This window comes from Falco punctatus, assembly GCF_963210335.1.
Source record: "Falco punctatus genome assembly, chromosome: Z".
NCBI lineage: Eukaryota > Metazoa > Chordata > Aves > Falconiformes > Falconidae > Falco > Falco punctatus.
The window spans coordinates 54,285,470-54,302,724 of NC_137586.1; the positions used below are offsets into that span (position 1 = coordinate 54,285,470).

The following is a 17,255-nucleotide window of genomic DNA, read 5'->3' on the forward strand; positions in this document are numbered from 1 at the left end:
TGCAGCTTCTTGAGGGATGATATTTTTTAATATATCAGATTATTGGAATATAATTACTCTGGAAATCTATTAAGACATCTTGTGTATGAATGATAATTTAGTAATGCATCTCAGCTGTACTTCTGTAATGGATAATCAAAATAATTGCTTTTTGAAAAAAAAACAACAACAAAAAAGCTAGTATGATGAAGCATATATCTTTTCAGCAGTTTTGATGCATTTTAGACAAAGATCAAAAAACTCTTCCTGGTGGAATAAATGCATTTGAGCTAAAAGACAGCCAAATACTGACAGAAAGTAATTTTCTTCAGTTTTTTTTCTTCTGAAAATAGAAGTTTCCTTCCTGTAAATAGCCATTTATTCTGCTAGATGCATTTTCAGAAGCCAAGTCAAATGAACGTGCTAGCTGTGAAACAGCTCTACAATGAGATGGTTTCGGTTTCCAGAAACTGTTAGTATTTATAGTTAAATTGTTGCTTTTAGAACATGGTAAAGCTGCAGTGATGTTGTTACCAGTGAAACATTTTTCAGCTGTGTAACCCAAGAATTCTCAGGCTCTGATGCCTGTAGCTCAGTAATAACTTAGTTGCTTCACCTGAACAAAACAGGATTCCACCATGGCTGCATACTATCCCCTGCACATCTGTGCAGCCCAGCAGAGAGCTGGGAGCTTCCAGTGCTCTTGCCATCTCCAAAGACAGGAGGGTGAAGAGCAGATCTGTCTATGCCTGTGCACATGAGTATACTCCAGCCTTCTGATTCTGGCACTGAGATACAACACTGTTATTCCAAAGTAGTAATACTTGAGAACATTCAGGACCCCTAGGGGTGTCAGTAAATAGATTCCTCTACTGGTTCACCAAACTGACCTATTTTCAGTTTAGTCCGTACTAACTGGTTTATAAGAAAAGGGACAACCGCTACTTCAGGCTCCCCCTTGCCCCCCCGAGCTTCACAGAACGTAATGCTTGTATTTTATTCAAGGGGAGGCTTCCCATCACTTGCTGTTCTTAGCTGTGTTGTGCAGATGAAGCAGCATGTAACACAGAACATGCCTGTCCATTGACTTTGGTATCAGAACATTCTCAGCTGTTTAATACAAATGAAAGTTGCTCGCCTACACATTCATATACATATGTATCATCCATATCGTTACAATGAAAAGTAGTCTTGGTTATTTTTAATTGTATTTTGATGTTTGGAATCTTCACAGTTAAGTTTTTTCAAGTTGTCCTTGATGTCACTATATGTCAAGTGACCATATAAGCAAAACCAAAAAGCTTTTAATTTTTTTCCCCTGCTTGAGCAGAACCAGTGCCTGAACCACCCATTCTTTCACATTAAATGCAGTGACTTTCTCTTGTGAAAAGGAGAAACAGAGCAAAGAACCATTCAGGTCAAACAAACTGCTAACTTTCCAGCTGGCCCTAGTCCCACCTTTCTGTCTTTTCACCATGCCACTGACCTGACGGGATCTCTCTGAAGGGGAGGAAACATCCATCACAACATGGTGGGATTTCTCTTTGCAGATTCCTTGGCAAGGAGTTTCTGCTGGTACACATATAACCATTCTGGCTAGTTGAGTTGTTCTTGTTGTGAAACGGCACAGCCGCAAAAAAATTTATTCTGATGCATCCTTTTGTCTTCCCATTATGATTGTCCACCAGAAAATCTGAAGCTGTATCTCTAGGAAGTCCAAGAGTGAGTAGGCAGGGTGAGCCTGCTTCTTTATGCTAAGGTCTCTTAAATGCTGTATTCAGGACAGAAGTCTGACTATATCACAACTGTATGCTAGAATCACTCACTCTTGCAGAAATAGTGATTGCGAGTGTTAATTTAGGATAGAGCCCTTTAGTTTGAGCCAGGTGATGCAATTTTCTTTATGTTCGAACTATGGAAAATCAGCTGAAAATCTAATGTGGTAGAGCAGGTTTTGTATTTATCACCTGAAGTTCCACTGTATTTTTGTTGCATAAATACAGAAAAAACATGAGAGACAGTTTGGCTAAGCATTTGATTTAAAACACATATAGATGTTGATTAAACTGTTCATGTTACTCATCCTTTATACTAGCAACATTTTCTGCCTATAAGAAACCTCTCTTGGTCTCTCATGGCTATGACGACATTACTATTCTGGTTTTGAGCATAACACAGTTTTGAAAAAAATCCCTGGTTAGCCTCATTTACAGTGCATAGATTCAATGTACAGAGACATGTTAGGCTTGCAAACCAGACACTTTTTCAGTGGAAAGTAACCCAGAAGCTCTGCCCCAGTGCACTCGACCCTTTATGGTAGCATAAAGTCCTGAGCCAGAAATTGGTTCTTTGGGTAAATTTGAACAGATGTGGTGAGGACATTTAGTCTGTGCAACCTGACTGGTCTGAAATAAAATCCCCTGAAATGCATACCATACGGTACAATACTGCTTTAGTACCTACTACTTTGATTTATTAATCTGTTTTGTTGTGCAGAATTACTTAGAAATGTCGACATAACCTATGATTTTTAGAAGGATCAAGTGACAGAACAAGTGAAATGGTATTTCTCTTTGTCTTGCATAAGCTATTGTATTTTCAGCTTTAGAGCATCAAGACCTAGATGTACTTGGAAGCAGGCTTCAGCAACGTGCCAGCAACCAAAACCCTTTATTTAACTGACTGACCTGAGCACTGACCTAGCAAGCTTTCAGGCTATAGGCAAAGAATGTTGCAGTGCTTTTTAGAAATATCATGTGAAACTTCATGAGCTTAGTTAGTTTTTTACTAAATTTGGGAAAAGGACTGTGGCTTCAAAGCATTTTCCCATTAAGTTTCAATGTTATGGTAATACAAAATTGAAAGAGGAAAAAATATTACAGTTTATTGGTCTCTGTGAGTCAGAAAAGGCAGAACATTAGTCTTAAATCCTCTACAAATTAACACTGCTATACTAAGAAGTTACTCTAAGAGTCAAGCAGTCTTTTAGGTTTGTGTGTTTCTAATTAAAATCTCCAATTCACAACTTCTACGTACAGCTATAGATTGATCTAGGATTTCCAAGGCAAGTTAGGCTCCTTTTCAAATGCCTGCATTTGCCAGCAGCTGTGGTTCAATTCATATTTTCTCAAGGACTCTCAGTGCAGTGTCCCACTGGGTGAGATGACAACCATGACATGTAACAATCCCAGAGGTGACAAGCAGGCTACAGCAGAATTCACACAGCCAGCCAGCAGCTGTTGTTAAAGGCTGGCCCGTCAGATCATTGTTGGGAATGATCAGACCTTGGAAATAAATGATCAAGCAGTTTCACTGTTCCTCCAGGGGCTGGTTTTTTTCAGGGGTTCCAGAATGTGCTGGTCAAAATATTGGCGTGCACTTGAAGGCAAGGCAGCATTACTCTTCTGGAGAGTCCTAGGGCATGACCACTAAAAAGATACTCCTAAATATCAGACTTCTTGCTTTCGGAAAGGTAGCTGGTCCAAAGTGAAGGTCTGATTTTTAAAATAATCTTCCAAGACAGCTTTCCAAGACCTTAGTCACCAGCCACAGAGCTACACACTATGCTGTTTTCTGCCCTGTGGTTTTGCTGGAGTTTGTTGAGTTACATTCTCATGTTTTTTCCTGTTGCCTTCTGTGATATCTTGGGTTTACAACAGGCAATGAGGACAATACTTTGGAAACATTCTTTCATATTTAATTACTAAGAACATGCTCAGTTTTAATAATAATTTATACTTTGAGAACCAGACAAGCATCATATAGGCCACTTTTCTTAACTACAAATAAAAACTAACCAAATGGCTGATCTTGAACTCCTAAATCAGGGTTTGCAAGAAAGATTATTTTCATACCAATTGCAGCTGGCTATGTGTTTTACAAACCTTTGCCCAGTATCTACCTTATAATTAATATTTATGAGAAACAGAATAATGACAGAATTTAAAAAGCATCACCAGTTTGCAAACTGACTGAAAAGAGACAGATTTGCACCTTTGCAAACAGGCAAAGAATGAATAAAACCTGAGCTCGGAGGTGTGGGAGGGCAGGCAAATCTCTTACCTGGATAGCTTTTTGACAGGAACGTTCGGCTCTGTTTTTGCACGTTGGAATGAATGAACGTCTTCAGTCAGGCTTTGCTCTATTTGCATAAAGGATAATTATTAGCTAAGTATTCCTCAAGGGAAGAATGGGTAATTATGGAATCTTGAGCTTGCTGCTTGGTAGTGTGTTGCCACTTGTACTGCTCTGAAAACTTGATATATGTGCAGCACTCACTGAGGATTTGAGTTTAAATAATGTGTAAGATTATTAATTAACTAACGCTGATCCAAAAATTATGCTGAGTTCAGGCTAGTACATCTCTGACCTTTGAAGCTGCTTCTCATCTGAGATTTGACCTGGTTTATGCATCCTCATATAGCACTAGCTTTTGATTTTGCGTTTTCAAGGTATAAGAATGGAACTGCAATGTTGCCTGAGATTTGAGCATTTTGTGGGCTGGAATAAGTACTGTGCTGCTCAGCACATAGGATGGGACTGTTGGAGGTCAGAGTTCCATTTCTACACGTCAGCACGTTCAGATCACAAGATCTGTTGTTGCTTCTGTAAACAGAAGACTGTAAAATGTAGGCAGATCAGCAGAACAAAGACTGACTCTCTGTTCATTCTTGTGAGGTATGTAAGTGACTGAGTCCCCTCTCAGCTCTTTGGATAGGTGCAGACCTGTCCAAATGATAAATAATCATCCATTTCTTCTTCTTGACAAAGGTGATAGTTTATGTTTAATGGTTACTAAGCGGTGTAGATTAACAGTTGAGCAGAAGGCCAGGTCTCCCAGGAACTGTGTTCAGTTGGCCTAGAAGTTAAGGGATGAGGAAGTATGTTTCTCAGCCAAGGAAGAACGTGAACATGCATGCAATAAGAATCTGAGGTGGGAAGTGCAAAGTCTGAAAAAGACTGTGTTGCTGGATAGACAAACATGGTGCCTCCTTTCCTGCCAGCAGGAGTGCTTGCAGGGGGGTGCTGTGCACAAGCATGTCTACAGAGGGCCAGGTTACAACATTGTCTTTTATCCCAGCACAAGAAGTTGTTTGTTGCTTTTTAAAAATAAAAAGAAAAGTTGACAATTATGGAAGTGAAAAGTCAAAACACCAACACGAAGGTGGAACAGAAGAGGAAGCACATATCACCTCTGTGCTCAACTAGTCATAGATTCGTAAAACTACTGCTGTTATCAAGAACTCAAACTTGGTGACAGTAGTTGTGACATTCTAATCCCAAAAGTTAAAGGTGGTCATTTAATTCTTACTAACATCCTCTTTCTTGCCCCTTCCCTGTAGAAAGTCTTGTCAAGCATTCCTGTTCTTTTGCCATTCCCAAGGTAGCTCTAAGAATAAAAGGGAAGCAGTTGCACTTAATTTGCATAATGAATTTTGTACACTGGTGGCAGTAAAATAGTGTGTCTGTTTAGTCTTGTGCACCACAGAATAGAAAATGGCTTTATTGCTTCTGTTGATTTCTTTTCAGGCCTGTAAGATAAAGTGACTTGAACTCAGTCTCTCAAATTTGTTCTTTCATCCATTTTACTACATAATTCTTAGAACCAAGAGTCATCTTCTCTAATGACCTCTTAAAATGTTCAAGCCATCTGCTTCAAGACCAAAGTAAGGTTGGCTACTCTGTCCTCCTTTAGAGCATGTTTCCAGTATTTGGAAACTGTGCAACTTCTGTCTAGTATTTGCAGTCCTGGAATTTGCAAAATAATTGGGTTTTGCCCCACTTACCTTGTTGTTTTTTTTTTTTTTTTTTTCCCCAAAAGAAACCTCTGCATTTCTCTCCACAGCATTTTTCCTAATATCAGGCTCGTAAAGGTACTACAGGATGTTTGCGTTATAACTTGACCCCTACCATATAGAGTCAGTTTTAACTTTGTTGTGGCTCAGGCTAGCCTAAAAATAGTGCTTTCTGAAATCTAAAAAAAAAATTCAAATCATAATTTTGAGATACATGAACACTGTTTAGGCACAGCACCATTCAAGTGGGGCTGAATATGTCTGGACAGGACAATTCCACATGGGAAAAAAACCTGACAAAATGAAGCAGTCTCTTATTCTGTCTCTAGGAGTTGTGAAAATAATCTAATTTTGGAGAAACTACATTTTATGATGAATAAGCTTTACTTAACTTACAAAAGTATTGATAGCAGAAGGTTCATCACTGCTTTAATTATAGGGATCCTAATCCACACTACATAGCATGAAGCAATTCATCAAGGCTTCAGGCCAGCAATAATTCTGAGTGTGCAGCCCCTGGCATCCTGGTTGAGTTCCACTGACACTAACAAGGCAGGACTCAGTTCTAAAAGAACTGTGTTTCCATGTCACATGCTCAGTTGTGTATTTAACAAACAATGGTAATTGGCCAAAATAACCAAAAGACATGCTACAATGAAACACCTATCATCAACAATAGAAACTACATTAAAAAAAGAAAAAGACCATTGACCAATAATTGAGAGTTTACAGATGATTTTCCTTTGTGTGACTTACTATTTATCCTTATAAACAGATGCCTAGTATTAACTGGATTAAGAACTGCAAAAGGTTAAAAGCAAAATCTACCTGGTGGTATTTGTGAAATAAATGCTGTAAACATATGAAACATATTTGGCTTTGTTGACACACTTACTTGAGAATTTCAAAGATCTCAGAATAATTCACAACATTACTACATACAATTCATATCCAGTAACCTAATTATATGCTTAAAGAAATAACACTGAATTAATATTACAGGGAAAATTAATCATAGAATCACAGAACCATAGTTAAAAGTGTTTGTTTACAGGGCTACTATCAATAACATCAAATATTCAAAAGTACATACGACAAATAGCCTTGTTCTTCCTTCTGTGCAAGTGTTTGAAGTTCATAAATTCAGCGAATCATAAAAAACACTTAAGACTAACGTCTGAATTATTTGAAATGCCCTCAAGCCTCAATTAGTGTACAGTTTGTCTTTATACCATAGTGACCAGGTGATGTGCTTAAAAGGCATACATTTTATTGCTATTTAATAGGAAAGATGAGAGAACTAAAAATAAGCACCTACTCTTTTAAAAACCTCTATGTGCTATCCCTGACAGTCCTTCTCTAGCTGTTGCAAGTGTCCAGCACAGCTGAAAATTATGTGTATGTGGGAGGGGAGTGACATGTTATTGATTAGCTTTTTTTTTTAAAAAAAATCTTCTGTAGTCCCTGCTGCAGGAGAAACCTTTGAAATCTGCAGGTTCAGTGCAAATGTATCTATTCAAAACAGAGTAAGACCATCCTTTACTATGCATCCCTCCTCCTGTTTCCCTTTACAAACAGAAACAATTGATCAGCACTTACCAGAGGCACAAAGTAGCTGCAGTAGCTCCACAACTGATTTCTTATCAGCACACAGTAGCACAGTTCCCCAGGAGCACAGCTTTCTACAAGAGTAGATTAGAAATTCTGTATTTATGGTTTGTGTCTGTCCAATGCTATTACTCCAATGGTGTTTACAGTGAGATAACATATATAAACAGTAGCTCTGGAAAAAAATCTTTGTCCTGTAGAGTGTAATCACAGGTGGAAGATAAGCTTAAAATCATTATATTGCAGGGGCTGGTGGTAATCTCTGCCTTCTTACTCATCCCTGCTATTTTATTTAATAGAGCAGTTGCAGTGCATGGGGATCAACTAGAAGTGCAGTTCTGACTTAGCTTTATCAGTTTCACTTTTTTTGTGAAGGGTTTTGTATACTTAACTTGAATTAAACAAAAAAATAATGTATTAAATGGGATTTAATGTGTGGAACTGTCCTTACACACAGTGTTGAACTGTCTATGGTTATTAATGGAGTTGTGTCCTCTGAAAAAAGTATTTTTATTAAAATACATCATGGAGGGAATCTTAATGTCTAGGAAGACTTTACATACCTTCCACTGCCATTGAGTGTGAAATGCCTGAGCTTGTTTGCCTGGTAAACAAAACTGCCTGTTGTTTCATCCCTGAACAGCCAGAACTGTGGTACCAAAGCCTGCTTATTGATTGGTTTAGGATGAACATTACCACTGATATTTGTAAATCTTAAGTGGTGAATTTACTGTAGCAAGGATTGTCTCTCAGGAATACTGAAGCTTCTTTGCCCATTCCTTGCATTCATGCATAATCCTAACTGGATATTCAAAACCCATTTCTGTGTACAAATAAAATAGAGTTTCTTACTGCATTGTGAGGTAAATTTTCCTGTTTCATAAGAACAGAATGTAATGCACTTTTATGCTGAAAAGGGAGGTATTTTTCATATTAGTGGAAACTGTTTGGGATGGGGGAAGAAAGAAGAAAAAAGGATTATAGATGAACATGAAGACTCATGGAGTGGAAGAGCTGTCACTGCTGTATTTAATAATACATCACTAGCCTGAATTGTAATGCCAAAACCAGGTTTGGAATGGATCAGCTTTCAGTTTATAGACATGCAGGTTTGCATCTCATTGAAAACTCCCTATAGATGCTATTAATTGGTTTTACCTCCTTAATTGTAAGAGGTTTTGCTATGTTTTACATTCAAGAGCAAAAAACAGACACTGGGATGTCATTTGAAGTGCTGCTCTTTCCAGTATTGGGTTATAGTGCTCTTTTGTTAGTTCTGAAGTATTCAGAAACCACTCATCCCAAAAATTCTGCAAGATAGGAGCAAGACAGTGGATGACACATTCATTGTGCTTTTTCACCATCAATTAAACATCAGTAAAATATTAGGAAATTAACGCGGTATCATTTAGTGAAGCTCTTCTAATTTTTGTTTTGCAAATAAGTGATATATTCAAGTTAGACATACAGTTGCCTGTGGGCAGGCAATGATTAATATAGAAAGACACACCTGAAAGTACATCTGCCATGCAAATAGATCCAGGAGCAGCTGGACTTTGTCAGACACCATGTGCTATCTGTACTTTTTAGAGAAGTACATCAGCTGAGAAGTCTGGCTGCAAATCACTACACCTGCAGTGCTTGGCTCCATGTCTTTCTCTTCTTAGACCATTCGTTAGTTGTCCTGTTAGATGCCTCTCAATACAGATCTCACCAAGTGGAAACAAGTTTTGAGAATGTAAGATGGAAAAAGTTAAACACCTCATGAAAGTAACACAGTGTGCATTAATGCAACATTTCAGGTCCAGTTGCAGTATGTTTGTGGAATCTATGATGATCCTGGGTGCTTGCAAGATGTACAGAGCAGACTAAGTAGAGCATTGTTGAATTTGGTTCTTCTTGCATATTTGGCAGCAGGAAGGGCAACCATTCCAACTCCTTGTTGTGATATAATACAACAGTAAATAAGCCATGTCCTGTGCTATAATTGGATTCACTTACTTTTGGACTATATTTCCACATAGGACTAACAGGCAAAAGAATGGAATGAGCATAAACAGAAAATAAAGATGTGAAAATGAAGGAGTGACAGTAACAGTATTGTGAAATGAAGCCACATACCATTTAGACTTGTTACTGAAGGTGCGGTATTAGGCTGGGTGCTTGAATTAGAATGCTGGATGCATACAGAGAACAGTTCTGTTGCTGCTTAGAAAGAAAAGTTCAGTGACAGCTCTCCCAGGCAGTGCCGAAAGGAGTTATGTACTTGAAGCAAGTAAGTTTTAGCACTTGGTTATCATTCCTTTTCCTTGTGCATCTCAAAAGTCACCCTTTAATCTTCATTTTGGATTTAGTCTCCCTATTCCCTCTTTCTAAAACTTTTCCTTATAGATGGCATTATTTGGAGTTGCATCATCAAGAACAGTATAAAACTACAATGAATATTATACATAGAGCCATGTGTTATGCAGGAGGAAATCACTTCCATACATCAAACTCAATCAGAAAGAAAGGTGTCCTGTAGCAGCGCAGGTCACATACAGTGAGCCTACTCGCTATATAGACTGAGCCTGCTTTTCAGGCACTGACTGAGCCTTTGAATTTGTAGTGAACAGTCAGTGAAAAAGCATTTTCTACTACTGGATTTGCCTTATTGTTATTTCATTACTTCTCTTTGTGAATGAGTGTAGATACAACGGATCTCAACAAGCGATCACAACAAGATCTCACAACAGTCAAAATTATCCATGCCTAGATGATCTGATTGGATGTGTTTGCGTGTCTGGAGAGGCAAGACACTGAAATACCTTATAGCTTTTGCCTAGATTGCTATGCTTTTGTAGCCTGTTTCCCCTTTTACATCTTGAATTTGTTTTAAAAGGGAGGGAGTGAGGGGAGGGGGGAGACAAGACACAACAGTCTAACAATATTCCTAGCAAGCTAACTCACCTTGGCACAGGAAGCTGTTGATGCTTTGTCTGCCTCTCGTCCCCCCACACACAGCACGCTCATTGCTGAAAGGACTGAGGCTGTGCTCACAAAAGCAGGCTGAGTAAGAAATGGAAAATCATAGGCCGTGATTAGCATCAGCTTGAAAGCATTCATTGTTTGCTTGCACTTCTATGCATGTGAGTTTTAGCCAGATCACAACAAAGATTTTGTGAGTTGCTTTGCAAGGTGAAGCTCAAATAACGCTGATTTCAAAAAGGAAAGAAGGTAATTAAGATGCTTTATAAATCAAAGTCAATTCTATTTTTATGTATTTAAAAGAAGAAAAAGATTCAGCTGAATGCACAGCCTCCTCGCCAGCTTGTGGAAGAGGCAGTGATTTCCAATAAATAACAGAGGATGCATTTTGCATTTTTGAAGCCAGTTTATTCCTAAACCACAAAGATTCATACCCGTCCTTCTTTTTGCGCATGTGTCATGCTGGCTGGTTGTATGGATGGATTAACTGTGACAAGCTGTGACATCAGCAAGGGCTGGATGCTGCCTGGCTATGTGGATTTGTAATGCATCCTCCCATTATTGCTGGGCTGACTCATGCACACTTTAGGATGAGTGAATTATGCATGTTATGGGCCCGGGCAGCACGGACTGAATGAAGTCTTCAGCATTGTGCTCCAGTGCAGAAGCTGTGCCATAATTGTAAAGCAAGCAGATTTTCAGTCCCTGCTTATACAAACAATATAGCTGAGAAGCAAATGCAGGCAAGTATTAATGCTAACAAATAAATGAAGAAGTAATAAAATATGCCAGTTCTTTAGCATGGATGCAGTAGTCTTTGGCCTTGTAACTTTGAAAAAGCCTCTGAATGAGGTTTTAGATCTGCAAAGCACATGTGAAAAGCACAGGTTGTGTTTTGCCTGAGGACTGCCAAGGAGGAAGAATCGGTGTTCATGAACCTGAAAAGGTCAAGTGATCATGGTTATTTTGGGATATGGGGATTTCATGGAAGGCAGCCAATTTACCATATCATAATGATCACAGGAAGCCAGAGCACATGGAGCAAGAACATGGTAGAAGCAGCTCTGCTGTAAATGAGTGCTGTATTGTCAACTTCCACTGCATTCAGAAGAGGGAAGTGTTTATTAATAACCCAGGAGCCTGCTGATTTAATAGTTACTTATTAATGATCTTGTGATCAAACCTGAAGTACCAGTCTAGTAGGGATTTTTTGGTTGACATTGAGGAAATCTGGAGCAGTAGGTGCTGAGAAGGCAGCCTCTGGAAAGGTGAATGCTAATGATGGCTATTCTACCCTTCATATACTCTGAAGTATCATTTCTGTAGTGCTCATTCTCCCTTAGTATCTGCTTTTACAGTCCAGAGGTTTTCAGAACAAGAAACTTATGTAGAGTTGGTGGTTTTGGAGCAAACAAGGTCTTAGTTACAACCTGAACTTTAAACAGGCTTCATCTAATTCCTCAGAGCTGGAAAAGTAAGTAAAGAACAAGGAGGCAGGATCCTTTTGTGTTGTAACAGGGATGTGGAGGGCAACAAGTTGCCTTCTTGGAAAAGGAAAACTTGCTGACATTTCCTATCTGGAGCTTTTGACCTTCATCTTGAAGATGCTGTGCTCACAGCTTGCATGCTTCACTGTCACTTCAACAGTCTGCTTCTCTGGCTAAAGCAGTAAGTTACTTCTGGAGAACCTGGTAGCAGCAAGAGTTTGAACTGGCATAGTTTATCACTGTTTGTTCCTACTTCTTTCCAGTGAACATTTTGGCTGCGGACACTGAGCTTCTCTCCAGGTTAGACAGGCTTGTATGTCTGTATGGTCCCTAAGATGGTGTCATGGACTCTAGAAAATCAATTTTTTGGGACACTGTATCTAAGGATGCTCCTGATAGTAGTCACCTACTGCAACTGTTGACCCTTAGTTGACTCATGAGAGGAGGAATTTAATTATCATGAATATTTACACTTATCAGAACAATGATGACTGTGCTACCATTGGTCCACATCTGGGCACCATGGCCAAGGGAGTGTATGCTTGCAGGAAGCAGCTTACAAGGCCAAAGATGGTCTGGCACACAGCTAAGCATCTCTATCAAATGAATAATGGTGTGTAATATGTTCATTCTCTGAACAGACACCGTAGCAGGGTAGTGGCTTAGACTGCTCTTTCACTTCTTTCTAAGACTGTAACACAGAAAACCTATGGAACAGTGTCTTTTTTTAGGTGGCTCCCTCATGGAGTGCACCTTTCAAATCTGAGGTCAGCCAATACTGAATAACCCTGCTGAATAATCTTGTTTACTGTTAAGATGTCATTTGCACCTCTCCTTTGCCAAAAGCTTGTGCCAGTGTTCTGTGTGCTAGTTCTTGGCAGCATTTGCCACTAGGCAAGCAATCTTTTCCAGCAGAAGCTCCCAGTGAGGCTGTAAGCAGACTCCGCTGCCTTGGGAGTGGTGCTAGCCAGCCACTGTGGCCAGTCTACCAGAAGAGAGGCTGTTCTCAGACATTGGTGAAAGCAAGCCAGATTATGGTAGCTTCTGATGTGCATGGTAACTGTCCACCAGAAATGTAGAGGGAGGCCACATCAGCTGAGTGAGAATGTCAGGATGAGAAAGGCACTACTCCAGTGTATAGATATTTCCCAATCGTATCAATCCTAGGTCAGACAAAGCTCTCTTCAACACTCTGTTGATGGTTACCTTACTTGTTACCATAGAGGTCCTAAACAGGCTGTGAGCTACTGACAGAGGTCAGCCACAAGGCTTCCTATCCCAGGAAATTTGTTCAGTACATTACAGTAAAGTTTGATAAAGTTAGCTTGACGTGTAATCAGAGATTCAGTACTTGACTGAAGATTACCTGGAATGGAAACACTCCCTGCCTGTGTTTTTCTTGCTCTCTTCTCTGTAGATAAGATACTTGGTCCAATGTCTGCGTGTGCACTTGCTTCCGAGGGCATGCAACGATGTTCCTGAGCAGGATCAACCCAGGGCAGAACAGAAGCAGCAGATTACTGGACACAAGAGGGAAGCTGTAGCTGTAGGCTAAGGAGCAGTATCCACAGCTGTACTAACCAGGGCAGACCTGGCTGTGATGCAGCGTGTTCACAGCCAAAGCTAGCTTACCCCTGCCCTCCCGAGAGATTAAGTTTGTTGATGGGAGTAGGCTGAAAGTGGTGTGAATAAGAAGCACAATATGATTATCTTACAACACTTCGGCAGCCTATCCGGTAGCTGCCTGTGCACCTGAAAAGGATTTCCTTCCATACTGGAAAAACCTTACTCCAGTAAAGGGAGGCAAGCGGACAGATGTTAACCTGGGCCTGTAACCTTTGACTCAGCAAAGGATGTCCCACAAAGCAAGCCTCTCCAAGGATGTGAGCACCAAGATTTTATGACAGCCAGCAGACTCTGCTCCATACTCATCATTACTCTTCATGTTCACAACACCATTGTTGCTCTTAGGAGCAGGCGTGTACAAATGGGTCTGGAACTGACACCATGACAAAGACTGGAAAGACATCTCACCAGCGGGCAGAAGTGTCTGCAGTATAGCAGTCTGAGGCCTGGGTCTTATATTGGTGCCAGGAAGCCAGTAAGCATGTTTTAGGGTCATTGCTTGTTATGACTGAAGATGATGAAGGCCTTATCTGGCAGGTCTCCCAGAAAAAGCCTAGTTGAGGAACATTTGAAAGCCAGACACAGACAAGACAGTGATCGCTGTTCCACATCGAAATGCTCAACAGCAAACCATGAACAATCCCAGTCTGGCAAGCACTCACATGACATGACAAGGACATAACCTTCTGCATGTTCGTAAGTGAAGATAGTGGTGTCTAGAAACCATAACTTAAGGGTAGAGAGATCAGAAGATGAGCAGGCCAAAAAAAAAGAAGACTGTAAAAGTCTGTGAGCCTGCTGCCAAGGACCCAGTCATAGGTCTGCGGTGCTGCACCAGCAGGTCCTAGGTCAGATATACCAAGCTGTTTTGAACAACTTTGACAATGTTAAGTGAATTTATCCTGGGTCTGGGACTTACCTTGTCACATGCCTGTGACAGTTTTGATATGGTCTTCAGTGTCCTAAAATTATACTTATAGGACTCCTGGTAACAGCCTGATAGTTGAGCCAATCTTCCCTCTGCAGAATGTTTGTAAATAATACCAGCTTGTGAGATTCCTGCTGTGCCCCATGCATGGCAGTCAGCACGGCTTCCAGCCACCTCATGGCATGCAACCATGCAACCCAAATTCTAGTGATACTGTATAGGTTATGTAAAAAAAAATAATAAAAAAATAAAATCAACCATCAACAGCACATCAGAAAAGTAGTATGGGTGTGGATAAGATCAAGATCTGAGAAAGCTGCAATCCTAGCAGTTAAGTAATAGTTTCACTAATAGGAGCATACTGCCTTAATCCAATTGCAAGCAAGAAAAGATTCCCATAAAGTGACAGATCAGCCCAAGGATATAAGAAGTACCTCTACATCTACACATATAACACAGGATCTCATGTACTGTCACTTCAGTCATGGTTAGCAATGGCATTCTGTTTTACGTGCTTTACTTAATTGATACAGGAGGAGAAATGTGCTGGGTCCTTAAGTGTACATGCATCACATCGAAGGCCTTATTTACCTATATGTTTTCACATAGTACTGTGTAGACCTTAGACTGGAGTCAGGAAGACAATAGCTCTTTTGCTATTATCTAAATGGTGTTATTAAGTTTTTACAAGACAGTACAGTTAATCATTCTTATGCTCACTGACTGTAAGTGTGCATGTAAGCAAATATTTCAATAGAACACAGGGTACAACTGGAAATAGTTAATGGATCTGAGGGAACAGAGCTACCTTTTGCAACAGAACATTTGTCTTTGAACTTTGGAATAGGACTGTCAGACTTTTTTTTTTTAACCTCTGTCTAAGCAACCCCCCCCCCCCCAAGTTCCAAATGGCTGTTCTTTCATTCAGCAGTAATTTCTAAAATGCTCTTATGGCTACTAAAGTAAATAAATATCTTTCTGCTCCATTTGACTCTGGCAGGAACTGCAAGCCCATCAATGGCTGCAGACATGACAATTTCTGTCCTGGTGGTAGGGCATACTTTAAAAGAGAAAAGCCAGCTGCAGGTCTTTGGTAGAGGAGTGTGACCATGCATGGGCTGAGATTGTGTGCTTGGTTACATCACAGATGGAGCTGGTACAGTGGATATAGCTTATGTTACATCTGGTTTGCCTGTCCTATTTTCATCTTCCATATCATAGTCGGAGATGCTGATGGCACTTTGTCCTCTTCAGGTTGTACACTTCCCTTCTTTATTCCCTAGGCAATTTTGTCTGCCTTTCTTAATTCTCTGGGAACTTTGGGGTTGCTAATACAGGTTCTTCACTGAAACCTTCCCTTGGCAAGAAAGCACAGAGGCAAAGCCCAGTCTAAGAGGCTCACAAATGCATGGGAAGGCACAGAAGGAAGTTGTGAATCTCAGCACAGAGCCTATCATTGATTTAAGAGATCTGCCAACTGCCCCATTCACACTTTTTATCCTTTGTGTCCAGCTGGCACTGATCTGTTATAGAAACTGTGCGTGATTGTGTCTCCCCCTTCCATCACATCTAGAACATTGCATCAGCAGTTCACTTGTACAGATTTCCACCCAAGCAGAAGCAGTGTGCCTGGGAAAGAGTAGGCAAGGCAGCAGAGGCAGGGCTCAGGCTGCACTGTACCAGAGAATTTAGGTGTAGTGCTCTGGCAAGGATGGAGAAATCAGCTTTGAGAGCTGCTGGCAAGACCCTGATCATCCCTCTTATATGACCAGGGCTGGACCTACCTCAGGGGTGCTTACAAAGCCTTTTGCTTAGGGCATACTGAAGTCAGAATTTGGCTTGGGCCAAATGGCTGCAAGTCACACTACCGGAATGTTGTCAACAGAACTTCATTTTTAATTCCTATTTGGCACTTCATACTGGCAAAACTTCTGTCTTGTCAGATTTCAGTTAAATCAGGCCACAGATTCAGAAGTTACAGGAAATCATACATTGACCCACATATTACATTATGTTTGTTTTCACTGGAAACCAGGCAAGAAAAGCCTTTCAGGAGTTTAAAGGGTATCTTCAAATGTGTCATAGATAAATTTCAAATGCCAGTTTTCATCCCCTGGGTAAAAGAACTCCAGTGTTCCTATACAGGTGCATGCCCAAATTTTACTACCTGTGCTCCTGCAAGATTCATTGGCACAAAGGGGTGCATCATGGGGCTACTCCTAAGTATTTGAACACAGATATTCAAGGCTGGATAAAAGGGTTGCAGCCTGAGGTCCTGGGAATACAGGACAAGTAGTAAGCAAATGCTAACAATGAAGTAAAAATCACATCGTGTGCATAAATGCAGCATTCTTCGAAAGATACAAAGTTGTTTCTCAGCTGGACCTAAGCCCATAAGAAGCACTACTAAGAAAGCTGTATTATATATTGCAAATTAAGAGAACATTAAGAAAGACTGCATATGAGACAAGGTGGAAACCAGCTGGCCTAGCAGTAGGTAATCAAATGGAAACGGAAAAAACAGCTTAGCTGAAAGAAGTCTAGATAAATTTCAGTTCAGCAAAGATGTAGAAATCTTAATATCCTGTTAAAAACTCAAAATCAAGCAAGCAAGTTCATTATATTGCTTCTATTGCTGCTGCTGCTGGAATAGGAAGGGGCATGGGTTGGACAAGAAGCATGACTTGCTTATGGTGAGCACCCATTACTTTAGAGGAGGAAAGTTTGTGTATAATTCTGAGAACATTAGTAACATGTAAATTCAGAGAGCCAGAAGAAGGCAGCCATCTGACCCATTATCTGCAACTAAGTGCCACCTTTGCTATATAATATTTATATTTTTCCTTTTTATTACCTGTATTCTTC

The 17,255-nt window shown here is 40.1% G+C and overlaps 2 protein-coding genes across 18 annotated transcripts in view; one reads left to right on the top strand and one right to left on the bottom strand.

The window, feature by feature from the left end:
• Positions 1–17,255, top strand: part of IDUA (alpha-L-iduronidase) — a 48,646-nt gene that overhangs the window by 15,570 nt on the left and 15,821 nt on the right. The window lies entirely within an intron of this gene.
• SLC26A1 (solute carrier family 26 member 1) overlaps positions 1–17,255 on the bottom strand; it is a 37,326-nt gene that overhangs the window by 7,826 nt on the left and 12,245 nt on the right. For 3 of the 14 annotated variants that reach the window (XM_080371735.1, XM_080371736.1, XM_080371737.1), the window contains exon 3: positions 1,466–14,482. In XM_080371735.1, the coding sequence (XP_080227861.1) occupies positions 1,466–1,570 (105 nt within the window). In that variant the 5' untranslated portion in view covers positions 1,571–14,482. Of the gene's footprint in view, positions 1–1,465; positions 17,251–17,255 lie in introns of those variants that run through there. The other 11 variants (XM_080371742.1, XM_080371731.1, XM_080371730.1 and 8 more) reach the window with 10 other exon arrangements.